Source organism: Chiloscyllium plagiosum, chromosome 3 (assembly GCF_004010195.1).
Source record: "Chiloscyllium plagiosum isolate BGI_BamShark_2017 chromosome 3, ASM401019v2, whole genome shotgun sequence".
Lineage (NCBI taxonomy): Eukaryota > Metazoa > Chordata > Chondrichthyes > Orectolobiformes > Hemiscylliidae > Chiloscyllium > Chiloscyllium plagiosum.
The window spans coordinates 91060640-91081786 of record NC_057712.1 but is presented as its reverse complement, the minus strand read 5'-3'; the positions used below and the strand labels follow the sequence as shown (position 1 = coordinate 91081786).

General features: G+C 37.4%; 1 protein-coding gene across 1 annotated transcript in view; it reads right to left on the bottom strand.

Annotated features, from left to right (window-relative positions):
• Window positions 1–4398: 4398 nt before the first annotated feature.
• snx17 (sorting nexin 17) overlaps window positions 4399–21147 on the bottom strand; it is an 84591-nt gene continuing 67842 nt past the window's right edge. Inside the window, exons 14-18 of the mRNA XM_043675217.1 lie at window positions 18859–18936; window positions 16631–16705; window positions 15058–15099; window positions 11802–11874; window positions 4399–8505 (exon numbers count right to left, since the gene is read on the bottom strand). Of these exons, the coding sequence (XP_043531152.1) occupies window positions 8396–8505; window positions 11802–11874; window positions 15058–15099; window positions 16631–16705; window positions 18859–18936 (378 nt within the window). The 3' untranslated portion in view covers window positions 4399–8395. The remainder of the gene's footprint in view (window positions 8506–11801; window positions 11875–15057; window positions 15100–16630; window positions 16706–18858; window positions 18937–21147) is intronic.

Sequence of the window (21147 nt, the reverse complement as noted above, 5' to 3'; positions counted from 1 at the left end):
TAGGGTACACCTGATCAGGTCCGGGGGGATTTATCCACTTGTGTTTCAAGACATCCAGCGGTTCCTCCTCTGTAAAATGGACATTTTTTCAAGATGTCACCATCTATTTCCCTACATTCTATATCTTCTATGTCCTTTTCTACAGTAAATACTGATGCAAAATACTTGTTTAGTATTTGCTCCATCTTTTGCAGCTCCACACAAAGGCCACCTTGCTGATCTTTAAGGGGCCCTTTTCTCTCCCTAATTATCCTTTTGTCCTTAATGTATTTGTAAAAACTCATTACAAAAATATTTCTGCGGTTGAATTTCTGCCTGTGTGTTTAGGCCCATACTATGCATTTAGATACTTATGAATATGTTCTACCAGATTACATGGTATTGAAGACCATATACCACATTCCCCAAAAGGAATAGCCCCTTAACAGATGTGAGCCTCTATGTGGCTCAGGAAGAGATGAGAATTTTTTCAACGTCAACCACACCAGGTTCCCACTAAGCCTTTTAACACAACCTGGCAACTTTCACAATTGTAATACCACTTTTACTGGAATCAACATTACAATTTATCACAGAAAAGCAGAGTACAGCAGTTGCTGATATAGAAACAGGAAATACTGGGAAAACTCAGCAGGTTAGGCAACATCTGTGGAGAGAAAAGCAGTTAATATTTCAGGTCAAACAGAAAAATGTTAACGATCTAATAGATCTGAGCAAGTGGTGTGTGGATCCAAGTCTGTGATGGGGTGAGTGGAAGCAGAGATTAATTAACAAAAGAACAGGTCCTCCAGCACCATCATGAACGGAAAGGGTAAAGAAAATAAACAAAAAAGTTGTACCAATAGCAAGAAGAAAAATTATTTAAAAATCAAGAAAATACAAATTGGGTACAAGATTTACCATCTGAAATCAATGAACTCGTGAACCCCATTATGTTTCATAGTGACCACATCTGTAGCAAGTGTTGGCTGCATGAGGAACTCCTACTCAGAGTCGATGAGCTGGAGTCTGAGTTTCAAAAACTGCAACACATCAGGAAGGGGGTGTGTTTCAGGAGGTAGTAACCCCTCAAATTTGGTCAGTGGTCAGGGACAGGAGGGTGGCCAAGGCAGGTAGAATGTTCTCAGAGATAGTGTTGAAGGCACCTCAGCCCTTGAGATTTGTGCTCCGTGTGTGGATGAGAGCAAGGGCTGAAGGGAAGATGAGCAGACTGATCATAACACCATGTTGTAGGGAGCCATTCGAGGACTGTAGTTGCAATTGGGGATAGTATAGTCAGGGGAATAGACAGTTTTCTGTGGCCAGGATTGACAGCCCTGAAGGTTGTGTTGCTTGCCTCGTGCCCAGGCTCTCATTTTGACTGCAGAGGAACTTAGAACGGGAAGGGCAAGATTCAGTTGGCATGGTTCATGTGCGTACGAACGATACAGGTAGAAAGCAGAAAGACATTCTATTGAGGGAATATGAGCAGTTACGGGCCAAATTAGAAAGCAAATCCAAAAAAGATAATAATTTCCAGATTACTACCTGAAGCATGAGCTAACTGACAGAGGGTGAAGAAGTGTAAGCCTGATTGGGAGCAGCACTAACATTGTGAACGAATTAAAGTGCAAACCTGATCTGGAGCATGACACGGGGCAGAGAGATCAAAGCACAAGCTTGAGAAGAAGCTGTGAGAAGATTACAATGACCTTCTGAATAGGAGCAGGGAGAGTACAGGGAGAGGATGAGAGGGTGATCTTCAACAGGAATAATGGAAACAGGTTATGACCAAGGTAGATTGGGAGCAATGAAAATGGATTAAACATGAAAGCCTGATGGAGAGTCATATAGTCAGTTTTTATAGTATGGAAAGAGACCCATTAGCCCATCATATTTGCACTGGGTCATCAAACATCCATCCATTCTCATCCCATTTTCCAGCATCCGACCAATATTAAACTAAATAGTTCTTAAATATCTTGCAGGTTTCTGCCTCTACCTTTTAGGTAGGAATTTTGATCACCTGGATGAAAACGTTTCCCCCTCCTGATTCTTACCTTAAAATTGTGCCCCTAGTTATTGATCCCTTGACTGAAGGGAAAGACTTTTTATCTACCCTGCTCACAGTCCTTAAAACCTCATGCACAAGCAGATCACCTCTTAGCCCTTCTCTGTTCTAAGGAAAAAAAACTCCAGCCTAAATCTATCTTCCTATCTGAAATACTCCAGCCTAGGCAACACTCTGGTGAATTTCATCTGCACACACTAATACAATTACATTCTTCCTGCAGTTCTTGTAATCAGTATCTCAACTAATAAAGGCCCTTATGTAATCTTAAATACCTTATCTAAGATTCTGTGGACATACACATCAAGTTCCCTCTGATCTTCTGCAATGCCCCAAAATGTTGAGCTACCAGTCCTGTCCCTCTCTCAACCATCTGTGATTTTAAAAAAATCACATCAAATCAACACCCTCAAGACGCCTTGCACCAAATGCCAACCAGCCTTGCCATGCTCTCCAGCCTTGACTATATTTATGCTGCCTAAATTAACTTGGTTCTATAACTTTTCTGTACATCACTCCCTATTGTACTTGCTCTCTGCATCCCATCCTCTGCTACATTATACATCCACAACTGCACTAACAATTTTTTCCTGTTACAACACAGCAGTGAAACCTTCTGTTAATTAAACCAAACACCCAGAAGAGCTCTCCTTGCCTCGTAATCTGCTAAAATATGAGTGATAGAAAACGTACAAATTACACTATTTAAAGGAAATATCAATTTATTCTTTAACTCAACGTGAACATTAAACAACTATTCACAACTCTTAGCTCCCCCCTCAACTGCTTGTTATCTGCCTCCAATTCTAACAATATACTGTTCCAATAAAAACCCGTATTAAAATTGCATCAATTTCAAAACCATAGAGCAGCCGTCATCTCCAGTGTTTTTCTTCTTTCAACTGAAGATCTCAGAGTCGTTGTCTTTCTGTGAAGATGTTTTACATGAAAAAGATACCTTTGACAGTGTTTTGCTAGCAGTCACTCTGTCTAACTTTCAAAACATTTGTTCTCTTTATACCACAAACATCTGATTGTCTCATTGGTTCGAGGTTGGCAAAAAAAAATTCAAACTCCACTGGGTTTTAGTATCCCGGGGCATAATTTGAACTGATTGGTTAAATTCAAATTGTCAAAACAGCAAGCAAAAGTCAGCTGTCCATTTCACAGCTAAATGTTTTACATATTTTCAATTTTCCAGTACACAGACTGCTAGATCTTCTTATAAAAAGGTGCTTGTAAGCTCTTAGCGAAAAACAGCATTCACTCTCAAAGATACAGTACACGTCTTCAAACTCATAACACTCCACAGATTTATTCTGTTCCATTTCTGAGCCTTGTAACGTCTTTTCCAGAAGTAACTGTAATGCAATCTCCTACTTATGTCCTTATGTTCTTGTTGCAAGGCCTCCTCTCTTTCTACTAACTTTATTGATTACAATCTGAACAACAATCTCGGGCAGTTCACCCTCCCCCTTCAGAATATCCTGCAGCTGTTCAGTAACATCCTTGACCCTGGCCTCAGGGAGGCAACATACCATCCTAACCAGATATGGCAAATCAATTATGCTTGCATTTTTCTCATTCAACCATCTTTTATTCAATTCAAATTGAATCATCTTCCACAATGATTTGACATGATAAACCCCAGACTAATGGTCTGCAGATTAGATTATTGGTCTTGTGATATTACCACTACACCACTTGTTCTTATTAGATTCGAGCAGTGAGTACATTACAAGTACTAACCTGATTGGGTGCAGTAAGGGAGAAGTGAGTGGATTAATATGAAAGCCTGATCAGGACCTTTGAGAGTACAGTGAAGAAGAAACCAGTGAGAGGTTTGAAGTGAAAACCTGATCATGAACAGTGAGAAGACTAAAGCACAAGCCTGTTCTTCAGTAGTGACAGTAAATTAAGATGCCATCCTGATTGGGAGAGAATTAAAATGAAAGTCTAAATGGGAGCAGTGAACTGGATTAAAGGACAAACCTGAGTGGGAACAACGTGAAAGCAGAAAATTGGTCCTTTGTCCAACAACCTTCAGTGGCCTTGCCTCCATTATAAGGTTAGAAGTGGGGGATGTTCACTGTTAATTGCACAATATTCAGTACTATTCATGGACTGCTACAGTATCTGAGGGTCATATCAAAATGCAGCATGACCTATACATATCCAGATTTGGGTTGGTGAGCAGAAAGAAACAGTCAATATACATGTTCCAAGCAATGACCATCTCCAACAAAACAGTATCTAAGCACCACCCCTTGACAATCAATGGTATGACCATCACCAAATCTCCCATTATCAGCTCTGCTTTGTAGATCAACAGAATATACCAAATAAAATCACGTTATGAAAATATTTTTATTTGCATATTACACAATTCAAGCTTTTTTATACAAATTTAAGTCTGCTTATTCATGAGACATCTGCTGGTATAGGAACATACAGGAAAACAAGCTATAATACAAAACTAGGCAATTAGTGTTACATTAAGGTGCATTAGCTTTATTGGATACTGAGGATTAGATAAACATTTTTTTAATGCCACAAGATAATTCTTACAGCATGAATGTTAGAAAGCAATTAGTGCAATACCATTTATTGCAACACATGATCTGGAATAAACAATCTTTCACAAGTGTTCAGATGAGGAATGGAAATGGTGAGCACAAAGGAACCTGTTAAACCTTCAACATGCTGAAAATAATATGGAGTAGAAATCCATATTTAAACTATGCATTAATAATGATGAAATAATACCTCAATTCACATCAGTTGTTATAAAAAATCAAGTCTACTTCAGATCGATCAAATCCCAAAATGGTCATACCAATATTTAGAGCAAGTAAAGAAATTTTTTTATAAGATGGATCTGTCCCAATTGCCACTCTATAAAAGATACCGGTTACAGTTGCCATATATCTAAAATCTGTCGCTCTTTGGATCTGATCTTGTTTCCACTCCGAGGTTTCTCTGCACCTGTCTGGTTTTGTGAAATCAGAATAAAAGAGTCAACATCCTGTACCACCTACTCTCACCAAACAAAAAGTTGAAATAGGATTATATTTGAAACAGATTTTTAAAATCTGCAACTGGAGAATGGTACAACAGATTCCGGGATACATCTTAGAATAAGTTTTCAGCTTCATTAACACTCCTCCCTCCCTCCTTACTTTAAGGAATATGCATCTTGACAATAGAAACGTGGTCATACATATGTGCAAACATTCTGGTGAAAAAAAGTTTCAGAATTTAATTTCAATGTCAACATATTTTAAACTTTTTTTTACAAAAGTAACTCAGTATTTCAAAATTCTGACAATATATCCACATTAAATCCACAATTATTTGATCGGAATACTTGGCCTCATCTGAACACCAAAATATCAATGTCAGAAGCTCAAATAATGGCAGATTTCTAAATTATAAAGCAATTGCTACAAATTTTCCACAATTTAAAAATGAAAGCTTAGTTTGGAAAAGACTGCTATCAAAATGCCAACCAGGGGTTAGATCAGAAAAAAAAACTGTCAAAAATGCTCTTCCAAGAAATGTTTCCACTGTTATGAAAATACCCTGTATGAACAATGTCTACCACTGAACCATAACAAAGCAGCTCCTTGTTAACAAAATTAATTTGGTTTATAGCATGACTTATTATAGGGTAGTTGCTTTCTGAACCACATTTCCTGGATTTAGAAACTGAATAAGCATTAAATTCTGACTCTTAAAAATTCTAAGTTCCATTCCATTGTCTTTTGCTGAAGTGAATTTCGAACGAGTGTGTAGCACGGCATACAGACACCAAAAATGATACAGAACATATCGAGATTCAAGTTCCATTACAGTCTTGAGTTATGAAGCAATTAGCAAACAAATTCAGATGCTTTTTAATGAAAGGGTCACAAATAATTAGCTTCATATTTATTCATTGGTCTGATAAAGGATGCCTTCTATAGTCATTCGTGTTAACAAACTTAGTCAATATTGTCATTTGAAATAAGAATATTGAAATTAAAAACTTGCCCTCCAAACAATTAGATGGAAAATATAAAATAGATTATCCAAATGGTGGGGCAACAATGCAGATGAAGCTGTTGCAGATCAGGCGTCATAGGCAACTACACTGACTTAAGACAGCATTCTGTGGCCTACATTTCTGATAATAATGTAGACACATTTGATGTATTTTGTATTGTCAAACTCTTGTTGCATTTATGGAAATTGAAAACTTCTAAAGATATTATAAATTTTACAAAACAAAAATAGTTAGCTTATGTTATGGGCCACAATATAAAACATATGCTTCAATAAGCAGAATATTAAACAAAGGAGATTCCAAAGTACCTCAGAGCAACCATGGACTTTGCTGCAAGGCCCATCGGAAGTCTATGAATGCACTTCTGATTATGCTTGATATTTGTAAGTATCTTGTCCAGATGAATAGAGGAAATACAAGTCTGCACACATTAAAAGTCTTATTTTGAAAAAGCTGAATAAGATTTTCTCGACCATAAGCAAAAATATAAGTCTACATTTAAGGACAAAGCATAGTCTGATTGCCTATGCTGGCCACATATATGTAGAGAATAACCATATAGAGAAAAAAATTTATACAGCAAACAAATTAAATCTCCTAAATAAACTGGAATGCTTACTCGCACCTTTATGGTGCATTCATACAATCAGGTTATGACTTATCACCTAGAATTTAGTCCCTGCAGATTACTGTTAAAAACACAGCATTCAACTTCCTGGGACTGTCATGTAGGAATCCTACATAAAGCACTTACAAATTTTAAAAACAAAAAAAGGATCAGCAGGTTATATAAGGCATTACTTCTGCTAAATTTCTAAAATAAGAGATTAATAAGAATAATAATTGTGATAAGGAAGACGAACCAATACAATCCATAACTGGTTGCGTAAACAACCAACTCCCCAGTTTTCAAAAAGTGGAAACAGACAGCTTCATTGGCTACTTGGCCACAACTGCCATTTTCAGAAAAAATATTTCCAATCAACAACTAACAATGAACTCTCTCAATTTTGATAGAATTGGATCACATTCTGTTTTTTAGAAGGTTAGAGACTGCATACAACCCATAAAAATGTACATACTTATTAAGTTCACAAATGCCGTAAAGTTCACCTGTGTACTAATGGTTGCATTTCCTACATCAGGAGTGAGCAAGGAACATACTACATATGGAATTCCAAAGAATATCTCCCATTTGTCCAATGTGACTTCGAAAAGCCATAGAAATAAAAAGTGACATGCTTTTGTTTCCCTCCAGTGGCATCACAGCTCTTCTCTAATGAAAATCAGGGACTCCAAGCAAATTCAACTCCATCCATTTTCTGAACAGAGAGGGGAATAACACAAGACAGCACTAGTTCCTTAGAAATATTCTGAATGAGTGTGAACAGTTACACTTCATTGCTCTTTGCATTCCATCTATTCAATGATATTCATATTATTAACCCATCAAGGAATTTAAAGACAAGTTTGCTATTATCAATCTTGCATTTTTGTACTAATAATGGTAGGGAGAAATGGAAAATACTACAGCATCACAAATTAGCATTTTGATTTTTGGAAACATTTAAGGGAAAAAGTATCACACACGTTACCATCAGGAGTTTCTAAAATGGATTGTTTTTTCAGTTGTCTTCTTTGGAATTAGAAAATTTAACTAGTATGCCAAGTGATATTTACCAGTATATATCATAAAAGTCAAATAAGCCAGAAACTTTATATTTTGTATCAGAGTTTTCCTGTCCCTTCTCCATAAGCCAAAAATATGGAAAGATGGATTAAGATTTGAGCTTTAAAACACTAGCCATGCAACTGAGGAATAACTTATTAGGTAAGAGTTTTGGTAGTCACTGTACATATATCATGCAATACAAAATGTTGGTTAAAATTAAGGACATTTAAAGATGAAAAGCAACTCCATTCAGATAAAATCAAAAGATGACTCCATTTGTACCACATACTTGGTGAGGTGTTCACAAATTATTGTAGTAGTGACCAGAAAGCACAATTAAAATATTGTGACTGAATATGGAGCCTGTGACCTCATTGAAATTTAATTAAACAACTGCTATGGAGAAGCCAAAAACAGCATATTTGGTAATGTGAAAACTACATATGCAGTAGTCCCGTGTGTTGCAGGACCAATCTATCTAAACTGTGTTTGCACACTGCGAAGAACTATTTCCTTATTTATGTAAATAATTTTATGTAATTATAATGGCCAGGAGATGCAGTGAAAGAGGAATATTACAGTAGTTATACTTAAGATGATATATGAACTCTAATACTTCTAGTGCACCTTAAGTTTTGATGAAAGTTGAAAGCAACACATTAGTGTTAAGGCAAAATACTGCAGCTAATAGAAAACCTGAAACAGAATAGTGAAGCAATTCAGCAGGTCTTGCAGCATCTGGAGAGAAAAAGAGAGTTAACAGAGTTCAGTATGATTTGGAAACCAAAGAAATCATACAGACTTGAAACATTTCCTCTATTTCTCTATCTATAGATAATGAGACCTGTTGAGTTTCTCCAGCATTGTGTTTATTAAATATGAATTGCTCCATCTAGTTAAGACAGACTTCACTTTTATTCTTTTGATACTTCCAAGTTTAATTATTTTTCCAAACTTTATAAAGAATGAGGACCCAAATATTATTAGAGCACGCATCTTAAATATTCCTACAAATCTGCTCACTAGGTAGGCAGCCCACTGAATATGGATGTTGGATCAGCATCACCATTTCAGGTATAGTCAGATAAAAACAAAGGTGACACTAAAAAATAGAGATAGCTTAAAGCAAGGTTCTGAACTGTACATCTTGACAATGAAAATTAAATATTAAATCCTCCTCTCAACGTGTAATATACTTTCAATGTCTTAATTATTTTATTACAGTATCCTTTTGTATGATCAGATTGAAAGATTGAAAGCCCTTGATAAATGTCTTCCACATATGAACATTTCAATTTTATTTTATATTTGGTTTTGCAGAGTGCCAACTGCTGAAAGATGTAATAGGAAATGAATATATAAGCTATAACTCTTCACTAGAAAGAGGATCTAACTCATGACATTCTTATCCAGAAATATGTCCTACTGTATAGACAGACAGATACAAATACCTTGCTGCTATTTGAGAATAACAACTTACAGTAGGAAACATTACGTGAAATTAAGCCAATTTTCTAAACAAATTATTGAATCCAATTCTGACCATGATGCGTCCTCAATGTTCCTGGCTAGCCAAATGCACAATTATAATTAGACGCTTCTGGTGTGTCTAGATTGTCTTTTTGGAAAAATAATGCCCCAAAATTGTCAAAACTTCCATTTTAGTAATGCTCCTTGAAAAACAAACCTGGGCAAAGTTTGTGCGTGTGTGATTTGACATTTACAATTTTGTCCCAATGAGTTACCCTCACACTACATCAGATTTTATTTCTGATCATTCATTTTATCTTCCAGTTTTGTTATAACAAGTTTTGAATTCAATACTCTTCCAACAGTTTATCTTTGTTTCTTCTTCTATTGATGTACAATTCGCAGTTACCTCTTTACCTGCTCTTTACTGAATTCATGGAGAATACTGCTACCACTGTATTTACAGAGATAGCTTTACAATCAAACAGCATCAGGCTTTTGCAACACTATGTTGAAAATTCTCTGCCAAAATTTAGCCAGCTAAGCAATCAATGACTGGAATCAAGGCAACACAAGGTTTCAGAATATGGTCATATAGGCTTGAATTATGTTTCTTTGGGCTACTTAAAATGGCTTCTGATCCTAACAAAGAGTTATAAGTAAAACAAAAGGCATCAAAAACTTTTGGCACCAACATCACGTCTTTGCTAACTAGTTTATGGGGTAGGGAAGGGCTTGGTTTAATATTAACTAAAGACAATAGCTACCAGTGAAGTACAGTACCATTACCAGAATGCTAGTATAAGAGAATGAGACAGCAATTAAAAGCTGTTTAACTAACAGAGGACTTCAAAGCTTTTAAAGCATTTGCATTTATTTTTGCTCAGACTGGTGGATGGCTAGTGGTTGTAAGAGAGTCAACAGTTGAATCTAAAATAGATGTTACACCTTGGTAAAAGGAGAAACGTACCATTTTTAGGAACAACAAAATGAATGGACTCTTTACTATCTTAATCTGTATCATACTTGCACATGTGCTATGTAGTTAATATAAGTCAACCAAGAAGCAATCTTCTAGTATCGCTGCATACCCATGTTATTGCTTAAATCACTTAACAGTAGAGTACTTCTACATGCATCCTGTCTGAAAAGAACTCAGAAGATTTTGAAGAGGATGGATGTACTCATTAGAATACAATAGCGATTTTCATTTCAAGAAGACTTAAATGCTTCACAGCTGACTTTACATAAATAACTTTAAGCATAGATCAAATAATTAGAAAGGAAATATGCAAAAATCTAACTCTGCTCAGTTTGGTACTAAGGTTTCAAACAACATTTCAGAAAGGAGTAAAAAAAATGATTGGAACCTCTGTAGGTTTGGCACTCATCAACAATGCAATCCTGAAGGCTTCAGCAGAATCTCTCAATCCTGCCTGCTGCAGTATTCTCTAAAGTTAAGATTTGGTCTGCATTAAGTTGTTAGCAATTCAATTGCAATTTTACGCTGAATTGTTTGGTTTTCCACATGCCTTGTTCTGAAGATGCAGATATTGTTCAAACAGGATTAAATTTGCAAGATGGATAGGGAAAACATTGATATTTTAGTGTGTCAATTAGAGGGCTAAAATAATTAAACCATTCTTAAAAATTAGGATCAGCTTTTTATGACCTACTCAATGAATAAGAGGGTTATCTAGATACAGCCTCCAATTTTCTGCAGTTGAAACCAAGACTGTGGACCAAAATTAAATCAAAAGTAAGTGAACAATTTGCCTTGTGCAAGTATAATATCAGGTCACTAAGTGGAATTAAATGTATTATTGCGCAAATAAACATTTAATGAGTTTATACAGATGGAAATATGATTGACACCAGCATAATGTACAGTTACTGCAAAGAAGAGAATACAAAGACATTTTGATCTTGTATTGAAATAATAAGATGGCATTCAGAATGTACAGTAACTTTGCCACAGTGATCACCAATGGAAAACAGGCTACACTTTTCTCTGCAACCTGGATTACATTTTAGTAGTCAATCTGGTGCTTTATATCTAAATGAAATCTTTAGTTTCTATACTAGCTGGGTGCTCTGGCTTGGCAACAAAACCACTGCTACAATTCCGTAAACAACTTAGTGTCACCGTTCAATTTTTTTTTAAAAAGTAGAAGACATTTTCAACTAACTTCAGTCTGCAACGACAGTTTTCAGGAATCATTGAGAAATACTGTTAACTTTCATTAATATTTTGTGTAAACATAAGCAAATCTTATGAATTTTCAAAAAAATTTGAATCATTGTGCAAAATACTCTAGTAAACGATAATTTGGTGTTAATCATGATCATAAACAAAAGATCATGACCGTTTAACTTTGTTGCTTCTTGACATATCATGATCCATGATGACATCTTCCAAACAACAATCATGGTTCAATCCTTCGGTAGATTCTGTGCAAACTGATCAGATGCAAGTGCAAGATTTGTTTTCCCCAGGCAGTGAATGGTTCACCTAGCAAAACTTCACAAATCATCATCACCAATTCCCTCAAAGGCATAGTTACCATGGAAGTCATTAGCACTGATGTCACTGGATGAAGTTCCGATTCCCCGGATGCTAACAGAAGACAGCTTACTCTACAAGATGATAGATGAAGTAAAAGATAAAAAATCAGTGAATAAAATCCTTCAGTTGAAAAGAAACAAAGTTAAAATATTTAAAACAACTAAAATATTTTATACCTGAAGAGGTTAGCACGTATTCAGAATTTAATAAACTGAATTAAGTGGATAACTAGTAAAATGGACATTGAATGGATCAGCACAGTATGGTCTTATCTTCATAAGTCAGAACTTAAGACTGCTAATGAGTGACATGATGCCAAAGCTTTTCATTATGCAGCCATCAGGATGCATGCAAGAATTCCAAACTTCAGTCAAAACTTTATCACAGGAGAAGAGGGGTACTGATTGGTGGCCAAATCTAGTTCTGATTGGCTGAGACACTACTATGGTGAATGCAACAAAATTAGGACTCACCCCTCTTAGACTTTGAAAGACTTTAAATTTAGTTGTACAGCTAATATTTTCTATCAACCTGCAAATAAGTGCTGAGAGACAAGTTCCTATGGAATACAATTTTAACATTCGTTAAGTGCATTCGTGAATTCAACTTCTTTGTGAAAAAAATTCCCATTCGCCAAATATGTTAAGGCTTGATTTCTACTAATGGACACACTTGCATATCAAACAGTTTCACCTTGAATTTTGAACACCTCTGTCAGGTATACTCATAATTTTGCGTTCTAAGAATCTCAGCTTCCCAAATCTCTTTCACACAATCTTCATTCCAGCAACACTCCCTTCTGCCGCTTAAGGATTGACAATTTTCCAAAACTAATGCTCCAAGAATTACACAGTTCATCAGAATCGAGAAAGCTATCCACTCACACTGGTTCAATGGGTTCAGAAATAGTTGATAAGTCCATTGCACAACCTGCAAACTTTGCCACATGTAGGACAAAGACTTGAAGGGCACTTTGCATGCTTTTGTATCTAGTACCTCAATTCACAAAGCCAAGTATGACAGGCACTTACCTAACTGCCTTATTAACTTGCCTCCTCTATACCTCAAAATATTCATGCTTCTGTGTCATTCAAAATTGTATGGCTCAAATTATATTGTTGCTCCATATTCTTCTAAAACAATGTATCACTTCACACTTAACCTGCAATTGCCAGGTGTCTATTCACTTTGCCAGGTGATGCACTCTTACAGCCTGCTGTTAACCTGCTTATTATTTCCTACATTGAAGGTTTTTTTTAATGGAAATTTGGTAAAGTTATATTCTTAATATCATACTTAGGCCAAAGATAAATGTGATAGCAATTGCCTAACAGTGACCTGGAGACTCCTATTTTATATTACCTTCTGTCAGGAAATCATTCAGTTACATCCTGCATTGTGAAGGAATAGGTACCTTTACCATCAAGTACCCAAGTTACCACCTCCCTTTAATTCCACGTACTTCTATTTATTCACACAAGGAAGGCGGGTGGTAATTATGTTTGTTTTCAAAGCAAATATGTACAACATTTACATAGTACCTTTCTCTGTCCTTGCTGTTTCAAAGAATTTAATCAGGTTGATCAGATACAAATAACCTTTAAAACTCTGTGCTAACAGTTCTTGAACTCATGCTTTCCAAGTAAAAATAAACTTTTTCTTTGACAATTGTGCCTTAATTTTTTATAGTCAAAATAGAAACAGACTCCCAGTCCATGACGACCAGATATCCCAATTTGATCAAGTCCCATTTTCAAGCATTTGGCCCATAACCCTTTAAACCCTAACTATTTATTTAGTCATCTAGATAGCTTTTAAATGTTGTGGACTAGGGTGGACGAAGTTAAAAAAAATCACACAACACCAGCTTATAGTCCATCAGGTTTATACGGAAGTACAAGCTTTCCAAGCACTGCTCCTTCATCAAGCAGCTACTGGGGCAGGATCATAGGACACAAAATCTATAGTAAAAGATCAAAGTGTCATACAACTGATGCAATGTATTAAACAAAATTCTGTGCCCTACGATCCTGCCCTAATAGCTATCTGAGGAAACAGCAGCTCTCTCGAAAACTTGTACTTCCAAATAAACCTATTGGACTATAACCTGGTGTTGTGTAATTTTTAAACTTTTAAATATTGTAATTGTACCTGCCTCCAGCAATTTGTTCCACACACACATCACCCTCTGCATGAGAAAGTTACCCCTTGTGACCCTTTTAAAATGTTTCCCCGCTCACAATAAACTTATGCCTCGAGATTTTAGAGTCCTGCCCTGGGAAAAAGACCATGACCAATCACCCTACCCATGCCCTTCATGGTTTTATAAATCTGTGAGCTAAATGCCCAGTCTCCGATGCTCCAGGGAAAACAGCCACAAACTTTTCAGTCTATCTCTTTAGACCTTCCAGTTCCAGCAACATCTTTGTAAATCTTTTCTGAACCATTTCAAGTTTCACATCTTTCTGAAAACAAGGAGACCAGAATTAAATGCAGTATTCCAAAAGTGGCCTCAACAATGTCCTGGCCACAACATAATGCCCCAACACCTTTATTTAATGCACTGAACAATGAAGGCAAGCGTGCCAAATCTTTCTTCCCTGCCTGGTCTACCTGCCACTTTTCTTTCAAGGAGCTATGCACCTGCACCCCTAACTCTGTCTTCGCCAACACTTCCTAGGACCCTACCATTAACTGTATAAGTCCTGCCCTGACTCGCCTTACCAAAAATGCAACACTTCACATTTATCTAAATTAAACTTCATCTGCCATACCTTGGCCCACCTGATCTTTGTTTCTTCGTACTCAGATAACTTTCTTCACTGTCCACTACACCACCAACTTTCATCAATACTGTCTATTTATGCAGAAAAATATCCATTGAGCTAACTTTTGCCTGTTGTCTAAATATTCTAAATAGACGGTATACTCTGGAAAATACAGAACAATTTTTTTGATAAATGGAGTAACAACAATCTAAAATTTAACATGTAATTCACCATATTTCAATTTTTAAAAAAAATCCTAATACGTGATTTCTGCATCACAGTCAAATTACATGGAAAAGTAGCACACTCTAAAGATAGTTCATGTTTATTGTGTACAAGCAGCAACAGCCGTATTGATGGTTACCTAAACCTTTCATGTTAAGTTGAAAGAACACTGCTTAGACATCAGCTAAAGGAGTAGCAGACCAACATTTAGTCTGCAAAGTAAAAGTCTCATTTCAAGCCAGCTTGAATAATTTTACTCACTGAGAGCTTGACAATAGGTTCTCTGTTTGAATCAGGAGAATCCTAGAGAATTAAAAAAAAAGTTAAAGGAATGGCAACAAACAATCATCATAGAAAAGTGCTACACCCATTGATTTAACTTCAAAACAATTAATTTCACCATTTACTTCAAGGAAATACCAACAAAATTCTAGAAAACATTGAAAAAGGATCAGTTATTACTGTAGCAATTTATTTTGCAAGGTCAGTAAATGAAATACATTGATTGTATTGATGGTGTAAGTTGTATTTGGAGTGAGATGGTTTACATCAGTTAGGTCAAAAGTCAAATTGTAAGACTAATATGAAATCCCATAGTTATGCAGTTACTTGTTACTCAAAGCTAGATCACAAGTTATATTGCTTAGTCCTGGTCATGTACATTTTTCTTTGTAGTTTCCATTCCTGGGCACAAATATTGCTACCAAAGGCTGTATTTATTGCTCATCCACAACTGCTTGCAAAGGTGGTGGTTAGCCCCTTCTTGAATAGCTGTATTCAATAAAGACAAGGACAGAAATAGGACATTCTGCCTTTTGAGTCTGCTCTACCATTCAATTAGATCATGCTTGATCTGATAATCCTTAACCCCACTTTTCTTGCTTTATCCTCATAATCCTCGAATCCTTAATGATTACAAATCCATGTCTCTCAGCCTGGAATATACTTAATAACCACGCCTCTATGCGAAAAAATTCTACAAGTTTACTACCCTCACAAGAACTTCCTCATCTGCCCCTTAAATGGGTGATCCTTTATTGTGAGATTATGTATACTGGTTCAAGGTTCTCCCACAAGTGGAAATGAACTCTCCCTATCTACCCTGTCAAGCCATCCAAGTATCTTTGCTTCACTCAAATGGATTTCAATACAAAATTCTTTCTTACAAATGAAAATAAGAAAGAGATCAGTACATTAAGAATGCTGAACCACCTTCTTTCTCATTTTTCCTATTCCTTCTAAACTTCAAATATCCTTGGATATTCTGTTCCACTTAGTCACTCTGTGGCGAAGTCTCCATAATAGCAATTAAATCACACCCATTTACCATCATTTTCCCAAATGAAATTTATTCATTCGTTTGCCTAATTGTTTTTCTCTTTGGGCTTGATCTCCACCTATCATTTACTCATTCCTCCTCCCCTGCCCCTTCTTGAGCATATATACCAACCTTCACCTAGCTACAGTTCTGAAATATCACTGGACTCAAAGCATTCATTCTGTTTTCTCTCTACAGCTGCTGCCAGACCTGCTGCGTTTTTTTCCAGCAGTTTCCAATTTCCAGCATCCACAGTTTTTTCATTTTTTGGATTTAATAAATGGGTTAATGGCTTTGATGCAGCAAGCAGTTTCGTATATACATGACATAGCATGAGAGTCACGAAATGATCACAATACAAAGCCCCAGTTTCATCATCAGCTTTTTGCACTGTAAATGGTAGATCCCAAGATAGACAAGGGAGTTACGTTTATGGTGAACATGGCAACAAAAAGCTATCTCCTTTTACAGAACGTACTCAGTAGAAAACAAAATTGCAAATTAAAATTTTCTAACCAGGAGTGGAGGAGATTTCACAGCTTGCTGACTGTCTGACCGACGTAATGCACCATTCATGCGCTTCTTTAGCATCTAAAATTTGAAGAAAACAGAAAACATTTCAGATTTAAGTATGGTTCATTCTGACTGAACACACTTCACTTGTCTACATCTGGAGCAAACCAAGGATTTGATTGACAATCCCAAGGAAGCAATAATCGACATTTGTGGATTAGAGAAAACTTTATAGTGGTGCTTCCTGGGATTGACATGAGGATTCATGCTCTTTCTGATGTATATTAATGACCTACACCTTAGCACATAGGACAATTTCAAAATTTATAGATAATATAAAACTGCAAGTTGTGTGTGTTAGTACCAGGTCAATGTAGAATTTCAAAAGAACACATTGGTGGAGTGAGCAAAAAAGTGGCAGATGAATTTTTTGCAAAGGAATATAAGTGATTCAATTTGATAGGAAGAATGTAGAGAAACAATGTGAAGTAAATGGTACAATTCAAGGGAGGGTGCAGGAGCAATGAAACTGGCTGTTACGTGCATTAATTATTTAAGGTAGCAAGACAGATTGAGAGAGTGCATCATAAACGTGCACCATTAATGGTGACGGAAAATACAAAACCAAGTAAGTTATGTTAAACCTGGAGACATCAGTTTAGCCTCAATTGCTGCATTAAACCCAGGTCTGGGCACTATACTTTAAGAAGATTGGGAAAGGAATATATGCAAATGAGATTCACGAGCATAGTTCCAGGGATGAGGAACTTGAATTACATAGATAGAATGGAGAAAATGAAACTACTTTCCGTGGAGCAGAGAGAGCTGGGAGGAGATCAGATGATAAATTTTCAGAAGCATGAGGAGCTGGACAAAGTAGAGAAACTGCTCACACTGATGGAAGGACTGAGAATAAGCACGCACAGATTTATGGTAATTGGCAAAAACAGAAATAATGACAAGAGGAAAGCTTTTTCACTCAGAGCAGTGGAGGCAGATTCAACCAAAGTATTCAAAAGGAAATTGGAATATGGTCTTAAGAGGAAGAACATAACAGTGTGGCATTAGGTCATCTGCTCTTTTAAGAACCTGGCACAGGCATGGGGCAAGTGGCTCCTCCTGACCTGTAGCCATTTTGTGATATACCAGCTTACTTATGGACTTTGCCTCCCACTGCCGTGTTATGTAACGGATATGCTATTTGAGTCATCATCACTTTTTTAGTACTGCCTTCCAAATACAAGCTCCACCTGTAGGAGGCAAAGTGCAGCAGGTGTACTGAAATATCATTATTCAGGTCACACATCATATTGACTTGGACATATTATTACTCCTTTCTCATTGACACCATCACAAATCAGCCCACTTGACTGGCACCACATCTACAAGAATCCACTCCCTCCACCACAGATACTCAGTAGCAGTTTGCTACTATCTCCATGATGCACTGCAGAAATTCACTAAAGACAGCACCTTTCAAACCCACAGTCCATGTAGAAGGACAAGGGCAGCAGATGCATGGGAACACCACCTGCAAGTTCTTCTCCAAGCCACTCATCATCCTGACTTGAAATATTTTCATTCCTTCACAGTTGCTGGGTCAAAAGTTTGGAATTCCCTCCCTAATGGCATTGTTGGTCAACCTACAGCATGCAGACTGCAGTAGTTAAAGGAGACAGCTCACCACCATCTTCTGAAGGGCAACTAGGGATGGGAAATAAATGTTGACTAGCCAGCAATGCCCACACTCCATGAATGGAAAAAAAAAGCATTGTAGAAGCATCTTCACTAAACATATAGTTGTGGCTTCATTTATTGTGCCACCATCTTCTCAGGAGGCATCTAGGAGATGAGTAATATATTGGCAAGAACATCAGTTTTTCAGGGATTAATTTTTGAAAAAAATTCCCCCAAACAGTTAAGTGAACTTTGATGAATCAGCACAGCATGTAGGCTTTTAACATTTATGTTTCGAACTAGGATCACTTTTCCATCTGACAATGTTCCTGTCAAACGCCTTGAAGTTGTTATGCTATGTTAAAAATATTTTAGTGCAAGTTATTGGTACTGAGGCAGGTTCATGCTCACATTATGCAAAACAAATGGACAGGCTGCATATTTCCCAGTAAGCATGGAACATGACATCCTACACCAGGGTTGTAGGATAGACTTTTGCTTAAAATTTATATACCTATATGACCTAAGAAACTTAAATAAAAATATTAATTCACCTTCTTTATGTTGCCACCTGATTTCTTCACCATTAGTTCATCCACCATTGCTTGCAAAGAAATACTCATCATTATTGCCTAATAAAAATATCAAAAGAAGTCAGACAAATTTCAGCTCTCGGCAATACATTAAAACAATGCATGTTTTACTATTGTATGTTGTTCATATATATGTTTAAGACTGCACCAATCATGGTGTTGCATCACAGAGTTCCACAGTGCTGCCATTAAGTTTAAAGCTAAATAACATTACGTCTCTAAGTGCAGACTGCTGATTGTACCTGGTTAGAGACAAAAACTGCAGATGCTGAAATCTAAAACAGGCAGGCAGGAAACTGGAATAACACAGGAAGTCGAGATTTCGGGTGTAACCCTTCTTCAGGATTGGGGTGGATTTGGGGGCAGGGCGGTGAAGTGGGGATAGGTAAAGACAGGTAGAGGATACGACCTGGTTGGTCAATGGGAGAAATGAATCCAGATAGTGGCAAGGAGCAGTGGAAGGAATGGAAGGGGCTGGGTAGGAAGTCAGGGGATGGGAAAGGTAGTTATTTGAAATTGGAAAGCTCAACATTGAGTCCTCTGGGCTACAGGCTATGAAGCAGAAGAGGTGGTGTTGTTTCTCCAATTTGTGGTGTGGTTCGTTGTGGCAATGGAGGGGGTCAAGGATGGTCATGTCGGAAAGGGAGTGGTTGGGGGAATTGAAAGGAGCGGTAACTGGGAGGTCCAGTTGGCTCCTGCGGGCCCCGCCATGATGCTCAGTCAGCCATTCACTAAGTTTATATTTGGTCTCACCCATGTACAGAGGACCACATTGGGAGCATCTGATGTAGTAAACTAGGTTGTAAGAGAGGCAGGTGAACCTCTGTCTCACCTGGATCACCAAGCATCACAGCCAAGACCAAAGGGGCCAACTGGACCTCCTACTCACTGCCCATTTCAATTCCTCTAACCACTCCCTTTCTGACATGACCATCCTTGGCCTCCACTCCTGTCACAATGAACCACTGCGCAAATTGGAGAAACAACACCTCATTTTCTGCCTAAGCACCGCATAGCCTGGAGGTCTCAATGTTGAGCTCTCAATTTCAAATAACCTCCCTTGCCATCCCCGAATCCATTCCCAGCCCCACACCATCCCTTCCACTACTCCCTCCCACCAACCGGATTCATTCCTCCCATTGACCAACCAGGTCGTACCCTCTATCTGTCTTCACCTATATCCACTTCACCATCCTGCCCAACCACCCTTTTTATCTGCAGCTCCCCCCATGCTCACCCCCAGTCCTGAAGAAGGGTTTACACCCGAAACGTTGACTTCTCCACCCCGATGCTGCCTGGCTTGCTGCGTTCCTCCAGCCTCCTGCCTATCTACACTGATGGTACCCAGCAGGAGCCAAAAAGGAGAAAACTTTAGAGGACAAAAGCTCAGAGTAGCCCTGGACACTACATAAAACTGCACGTCAGTATTGGCTGAGGCCTGCATGAAAATAGTGTCTTTAAGGTGGTGCTGAATTTGGGGAAAAAAGTCCAAACATCAAATTCAAATTCATGGAATTTAGAAATACAATTATGATGTTTCTGGGTATCTGAACCAACAACAGATTAATCTACAGAGAAATGAATGGTGTTAACTTATCAAATGCAATTATCCTTCATCAGTAGCGACTTGAAATGTTAACTGTGTTTCTCTCTATAGATACTGCCTGTAATTTCCCTTCTGTCTCCTTTTGTTGAAGGGATGAGTTGCATTCGATATTTTCGAATCGAAATAAACCTTCCTGACCCAAGAGTGTTCCAAAAAATTAAAACTGAACTTAATTATTTCACTAACCATTTAAGATCTGCGAATGAAGGTGATGAGGACTTAGCAAGTTGTCAGCCTGCTATTCCATACATTTATTCAGTTCTACTTCCTGGTGATTGTGATTTTCTTGAGTTGATTTCTCCCATTGTCTTCAGTATTTCTGGGATGTCATTTGTACCTACTATAATGGATCTGATGCAAAATAGCTCAATTCCCTATCTGCTACCTCATTCTCCCCCCCCCCCCCCCCCATAGGTCCAATTTCATTTGATTAGCTTCTTTTAAATATCTATAGAAACTCTTCCAACTGCTTTACATTTTTAGCAATTTTCTCACATGCTCCAACTTAGTTCAGACAACAATCACATCAGCCAGGACCCTGTTGAATGGCAGAGGGGCCAAATGGCCTACTTCTGCTCCTAATTTACAGAACAACCTCAATTATCCGAACGAGATGGGTGGGGACTATTTTGTTCGGATAACTG